The sequence below is a fragment of the Camelina sativa genome, chromosome 12, assembly GCF_000633955.1.
Source record: "Camelina sativa cultivar DH55 chromosome 12, Cs, whole genome shotgun sequence".
Lineage (NCBI taxonomy): Eukaryota > Viridiplantae > Streptophyta > Magnoliopsida > Brassicales > Brassicaceae > Camelina > Camelina sativa.
Genome location: NC_025696.1, coordinates 17521858 through 17529503, shown reverse-complemented (window position 1 = coordinate 17529503; position 7646 = coordinate 17521858). Strand labels below are relative to the sequence as shown.

The 7646-nt window shown below is 30.8% G+C and overlaps 1 protein-coding gene and 1 long non-coding RNA gene across 2 annotated transcripts; one reads left to right on the top strand and one right to left on the bottom strand.

Annotated features, from left to right (window-relative positions):
• LOC104732038 lies at window positions 2028–2880 on the bottom strand. The gene has a single exon (XM_010451565.2). The coding sequence runs from the start codon at window positions 2783–2785 to the stop codon at window positions 2366–2368; it is 420 nt and encodes a 139-aa protein (XP_010449867.1). The 5' UTR covers window positions 2786–2880; the 3' UTR covers window positions 2028–2365.
• On the top strand, window positions 4425–5826 carry LOC104732037. The gene is made up of 3 exons (XR_758714.2): window positions 4425–4579; window positions 4663–4795; window positions 5150–5826. It is a non-coding gene; the product is annotated as an uncharacterized LOC104732037 (long non-coding RNA).

The window sequence follows — 7646 nt, the reverse complement described above, 5'->3', positions numbered from 1 at the left end:
TGATCCTCTTCTTCTGGTGGAATTCCATACAGGGTAAAATTCTCATCATCAGAATCTGTTCCGTCAGAATCATCACAATAATCAAATCTACTATCATCTTCATCCATCTCTTCTTCATTTGTGTCGCTGGCCATATCAAGATACTCTTCTCCAACCTGATCATTTTCATCTCTTCCTCGTTTCTTACCTTTGTGATTCAAATCAGTCTGTATTTTCTTCTTCACTTCAAGACAAAGTCGACCTGTATCCCTTTCCAATTGTCCCAGAAAAGTGTGAAACTGACGAGAATTATCAATAATAACTGGTGGTGTATCACCGGGTAAATCCTGCAATAACCTCTTCGAGATCTTGTAACTCAAGACAACATCAAATACCTTGTTATCCAGCCTGTAATCCTCATAAACCATTCCAATGCAATCATCAAATCTGCTTTGATCGTTACATTGTAGAATTCGTGAACCCCTTTCATTATCAACAACAAACAACCATTTATTGTTGTCAAAGATCCAATTACCACAAACGAGAATCACCTGCTTCATATTCTCTTGGTTGAATGTGAATTACTCTAAAACGTGAAGGAGGAAATGAAAAAAAAAAACCACCTTAAAAGGAAAATAATAGACAAGTCGATTATGAACCCCAAAAGGAAGAAAGCATGATTAAATCCACATTGGAAAGGAGGAAGAAGGAATTTATGGAAAAATAAGATGAACCAAAAAAAGAAAAAAATTTCAGTCGATATAGGGGAGGGGAGGCACGATACAAAAGACCAAAAAAGGGTAAACCCTAGATTCTCGCCATATATGGCAACTGCTACAAAAGTCTGTCGCTTAACTTAAAAAAAAATCTGTCACCAAAGGCACTAATAAATCTGTCATTACTCTGTAAAAAATCTGTTATAAAAAATCTGTTATCAAATGCGAAATAATAGATTTGTCATTACAGATAACAAATCTGCTGTCACTATATCAACAAAAAACAAAACTGTTATCATTGTATTCATATATAATAAATCTGTTATTAAGCAGCAGATTTTTTAGTAAGAAAAAAAAAACTGTCATAACATAAGAAAATCTGCCACAACATATATTGTGCATGTGGGTCAATATAGCAATTTTAAAAAGACTTTCGAAAATCTGTTATCAAACAACAGATTTTCCCTTCAATCCAAAAGTCAGTCATAACTAAAAAAAAATCTGTCACCACTAGATGTCAAACTAGCAATTATTTTTACGTATATAAATCTGTCGTAATGTGACAGATTTTTTAAGTGAAAAAATAAAACTGTTGCAACAATCATAAAAAATCTGCCACAAAATTCCTAGAAATTTGACTAAAACAATGAAAATCTGTCATAACTTTATATATAAGTCTGTCGTGTTAAGAAAATCTGCTGTCCATGAAAAATCTGTCGTTACACACTTCAAATAAATCTGCCATATAAAACAAATCTGCCATCAAATTCTGCAAATTAATCTGCCATCTAAAATAAGTCTGCCAAAAAAAAAACTGCCATCAACAATAAATCTGCCACTTGCAAATTAGTCTGCCATTACATGTATGGCAGACTTTAAAAAAAAAAAAAAAAAACCGAAATTGCAGGAATTTTTTACAAAGGGTAATATTGACTTTTGTTTTTTTCCTAACAAAGCAAAAAAAAGGTATTTTTGGTATGAAACTAACCCAACTGACCCTCAAATTTTAGGAGCTAATCTAGCAATTAACTGCTCAATTTGGGTCAAACTAGTAAGTCTCTCGTTTTTTTATTGTCACACAAAGTTCTTTTCACCTCATCTTCAAAAAAGTTATTTAGGGTTTGAGAACCAAAAAATAAAAGAGACCGTCCACGAAAACAAATTAATACAATTATGGTAAAACTAACTAAAAGTAATTAATGTAGGATGTAACGACATGATTAATTAACTAAATATGTCGTGTAATATGTGTTTTCATGATTTACTCTGTAACGCCTACGAAAACAAGATAATAGCGCATATGCAAAACCGCTCTATGATTAAGAAAAAAAATACTGATGAAAAGATATTATTCCCTTAGAAAAAGGGTCAAATATTTAAGTTTTTAATACTTGCTTATTTATGCATACAAAAAGTAGAGACACATTACACATTGTATACATAGCACGATCGCATTTTACATTACATAAGCTTCACCATAAACTATTTCTAAATACATAACAGACACACACACACACTTGGATGTGATCTAAAGCTTATTCCAAGTCAAACCCGTTACAACAAGCTTTCGCATCTGTGTCGGTCTGCACATTCCAAAGTAGAGATAGAAATTATCACACTTAATTACAAACTCACCATGCATCTTCAACATAACTTGAGGTTTACACCGCTTATTTACGAAATTGCTTTATAAGCACCCCTCCATAGAGTTGGGCAGCCTCGTCGCAGTTAATAACTCGTCCTTTAGGCCTCTCAAACCGGTTGGGATTGCCAACAAAAGGACGGGCACCACCGAAGTATTGAATATGAGCAGTGGGGTGAGAGACAACAGGTTCTTTCATAGTTGACTCAGGTGAGTACATATAAATAGCTCGACTACAACTAATAGTAGTACTACTAGTCGCCTCTTGTACGGTATAAACTTTTGGACCACTATATTTGTAAGCATTTTGGCTAAAACGAGAAGGGAACTCGTCTTTAGGATCATATGGTTTAGTGGTTTGTTTAGGGGGCTTACCATACACCTTATCAACCATTTCAAAAGCCTTTTGAGCAATCCTTGTATTCCTATCGTTTTGAGCCATTGCCATTGAAGCGCAAAGAAGAGAAGAGAGGAGTTTTGTAATTAGTGTATTATCCTCGTTTCTTTGGTTTTAGTTGATAAGGAAAAGAAGGCCAATGCCGTTTATATAGCACCATTATACTCTTTTTAACAAGAGCATTTCGTTACTTTTCTATCCACTTGTATTTTCTTATGAACACTCGTTTTATTTTATTTTTTATTTTTTTTTGGTAAGAAAACACTCGGTTTCTTTTATTATATTAATATGATGTTGTAAGTTCTAATATATTCCTTGTGAATAATATCTATCGATACGTGTAATCATCACAAAAGATGGAATCAAATTTAAATAATAATTCATATCAAAGAATTTAAATAATCATTATTCCCTCAATAATGTATATCTGATTCAAAGGCCATGGGCGGTGCGACGGTCTGCCCTATCCGTTCCTTTCATTCCCATATATTTAGATATTTAACATATCATGATAAATTTATCAAGATTAAGTATGCATATTAGTTAGGACAAAATTCACGATTTGAACTCAATTTTAAAGACCATCGCTCTATAATTAAGAAATGTTTGTTTCATTTGTTCTTTGTAATCATTTTTGTATGAACTGACGCATGGCTCTGCCTGAGGGAAATTTTTTCAAAACCATATATCAAAGTCTGCCGAAAATAAAATAAAAATACATAAATTATATTTTATGTTTATTTTCATCTGAAATTTTAAATATATATAAAGAACCTAAATTATGCTTAGAGCAATCAACTGGATATCCTTTCTAGAATGATTCTTTTTAAAAAATCACTCTTCATACAGAGCTTTCGTCCTATCTTTTATTTTATAATTCACAAGTCACCTGGTCAATAAAAACTTACCACATCAGATTTTTTTAGTTAAAAGAAAAACGAAAACACATATACACACGATCCTTTAAAAATATGAAGTCTAAAATAAAAATAAATTAACCAATTAAGGTCCTGATTGGTGAAGACTTTTAAGACTTTAAAATCATTTAAAAGTCTTAAAATCATTTTATTTGCCAATCAAGCTTTAATAACTTTTTAATTTTTAAAGTTTATACAGCCACTTTAATTTTTTCCTTTCCTTATTTTCCTTCTTTTTTTTAAGCTTCAAAATGACGCTGTAAAACTTTTAAAACCAACAAATTTACAAAACTTTTTTTTTTCTTTCTCTATCATAATTAAAAACTTTATATAATTTTATATATATTTTAATACAAACCTTTTTTTATAGATTAATTATTAGTATTTTTTTCTCTTTCTTTTAATATCCACTTCTCTTCACAAATTTATTATTTTTATCATCACCTTTGTATGTTCTTATAATTTTATTTTTCATAAAATTACAATTACAGTTTTAAAAGTTTGTTTTTTAATAATCAGATTTTAACAGTTAAAGTATCTACAGCCAAATTTTATACAGTCAAAGTCTCTACAGCCACAAATAACAGTCGTTACCGATCAGGACCTAAATGTTATGAAATTATAAAAACCTTTGGACTATTAAAAAGGTCTAATTTTATGTGTTATAGCCCAAGCCCACAATTTTTTTGGTTCTTCATCGTTCCTCCAACTAAGATTTACGATCAACACAACCTGTAACAAAAAGAAAAAGTCATCCCTATATTTATGCCCACTAACGCATCCACGTTCATGATTATGGTTACTAGCGAATCTGCTATTTAAATCCAATTTTAGTGTCTTCTCTCTCGATCCTTCTCTGTTATTTATCTCCACTCCATCGTTTTTTTTTGTAGTTGCTATATAAACCACAATTACAATTCTCACGCAGGTAACGTAAATCTTTTAGTTTTTGTTCATATCCATATATTTTCTCTTTAACTCATATTAATTCCGATTTTTCTTTTAATACAGTTGGAAGATGCCTCTGGATTATACTCTTTTTTCAAATCTAAATTCTTTGAAAAAAGAATGGAAGATCAGAGCTCTAATATCTGGGACTTAGAATTTTTATCCAAAAGATAAAACCAGGAAGTATTCTACATTGGTATGTTTTATGTTATTCGTATCACTTTACTCTGAAATAGATTATCCTTTTAAATAGAGCTCATGAAAAACATAACAAACCCCTCTTTTTCAATTGCTCCTTTCCACGATATCATTAATCTCCTCCACTTCTCCCTTCCTATTCAACTGTTGAAAAATTCATCATTTCCTTCACTCCTACTCTTCACATTGTTTGTCTTTATGTTTACAATTTCCTGCAGACTACATGATTTGATTTTATCATTCTCCCGTTTCTTTGCCCTTTTCTAAATCAAATTTTGTTATAATTTCATTCCATTGTTGCTTTAGATCTATTTGTATTCTCATATGAGTTGTTCTATGATCTGTTTTTCAGAGTTGTTTGCGTTTCATTATCGGAGATTATGTTGACGGAATTGGAGTCACAAATTTAAGGGTCTGAGCTTTCTCACCCTAAAAAAGGCCATCGTAGCCGCAGCCTAAAGAAATTGTGACGAACTCTTGAATTTGTATCGCATCTTGCATACATCGAGTTTATATGATCTACTTGAAGAGCTGTTTCCAACCAAAGACGACATGTCTGAGATGTTATTCCACACTTCTCCGCCTCTTATCCGTCCTTGAAACAGAGGAGTCGAAGAAGATGGGCCTCGACCACTCAACAAAACCACAACAACAACTGAAGACAAGCCCAGTTAAACAAATGAAGCACTAAAAGGTACACCACAGTCGTCAACACGTCTCTTCGTGCATCAGAGTAAAGAAGAAGGTCGGTGCATGTACAAAGATGAAGGCTCATCGATCCAAATAGGTTGAGATTCTCCACTCCCAAGGCAAATCACTCAACATAATTAGGCATCGTTTGAAATCAATAATATGAGGATTTCAGATTGTTCCACTTGGAGTATAAAACCCTTTTGGGTGAACGTAAAAGTAAGGTGAAATCAATAATATGAGAGTGTTCAGTAAAAAATTATTTCAATTCACAACTCATGTTAGTTTCAGTTGGAATTTCTTATGATTCTTTTTCGAAGCTTTACTTACATGTCTTTAGTCATTTGAGCCAAATCTCTTTCTCACACTTGTGATAAAACTCAGTAACCAAATGATTAACAATAATGGTATATACATCAATTTTAACTATTTTCCCGCATTTTATCAAAATCAACTAAAAATAATCATCTTGATTTCCCTTTTTTTTAATACAAGTTTGTTTGTCCCGTACTACTACTAGTATATATATATATTTGCCAATTGTCCATCATATTATCAAGCTAAACATTATAAATTTTTTAATATTATCATAAAAAAATATTGATTTCTAAATTCTAATGATCAAGATGAAATTTTAATAATCGTTAATAATATTTTCTTCTCTTATAAAAAATAAGCAAATTATGTATTTTCGTAATACTCAACACTTTGCACAAGATCTATACTACATTAATGCACAAACAAACATAACATATGTGACTTAAAACTAATATTATTTATTGTTTCTTAACTTGATTTTTAATTTTTTTTTTCATTAATTAAAACCAAAACCAGAAGACGAAAACGACCGGAAAATATAAACTCGAGTTACTCAATGAACCCAATTGCTTTCTACTCGAATTTTCACGACTTAAGTAGAAAGAAAAGAAACAAATGACAGCGCCCATTCATTGGCCATTGTAAATGTCAGGTTGAACCGAGAGACAATTTATATGGTTTTACAGTTATAAGACTTATAGTCAGAGTCGGGGGGGACGTGAGAGAAAAAGAAGGGGCCGTCTATGGCATTTGGTTTTGAGAAAAAACCAAGGTCACATATATTTATTTGTTTTTATAAATAATATACAATATATTTTAATATATTTTCTTAAATTTAATTTTAATTATAAACTTTAAACTTGCACATTGGATGGGTTTTTGTCTAGTTAATTATAATAAAGGCTTATAAGTTAAATACATTAAAGTCTCAATGTATAATGAAGAACTTCGAAAAAAATATGGATTTCTAATAGAGTGAAAATGAAAAGAAAAAGTTGACACTCTTGAAAATGATAGAGTGAACAAAATTGAAAAAAATCTTCTCTTCGTCCGAGTATGTCATAGAAAAGGTTGAGTGATTTCATTGTTTTACCGATCAAGTTGATTTTGAAAGTTTGGTTAACGGTTTTTGAAATACAAAATGATTTTAAACTAAAATTTGTTTGTCAGTTTGTTTCATTGTTTAATTTTGTTATAAAAGGATGGTGTTTGTTTTTGTAGACAATTTTGCTTTGTTTGAGTTGGGATATTATATTTTCAGTCGTTTTTGATAATCGTTAACGTTTGCACAGCTTTGGTTATGATATGTCGGTCACATCGTTTATGTTTGTTTATATTTGTCAGTTGTCACCATGCAAATTTATGTTTTTTGTGTTAGTACTTGTATATTAGTTTTGTATTGGTACATTAATTTAGTCTGGAACTTTTTTTTGAAAAAATACAGTAAAGCGTCTATAAATTAGTATTCATCCTTGTAGATGTTTTCAGGACCCTCAAAAAAGATTAGAAGTATATGTTTAACCGGAATTTTTTAAAATATCTATCATCATCGATCAAGATCCAGAAACATTTATTACAGATAATTAAAAAGTAAATTATATTGTCTAAGAATATAAATATGAATTTTTTTCTTGTAAAATGAGGAGTTCTTTGTTGGGTTAAAAAAAGAAAAAAACATTGGATGTATGATGTAACATTCACTGAGAGGAGTTGCCTTTAACCAAATCGTTTTAATGATGTCTAATTCAGCAGCTTTTACATCGAAATTCGAATTCACTTTGTGTTAAGCCAGGAGTTTGATCATAGGTCGAGATTTGTGGATTTTTTTTTTTTTTTTTTTT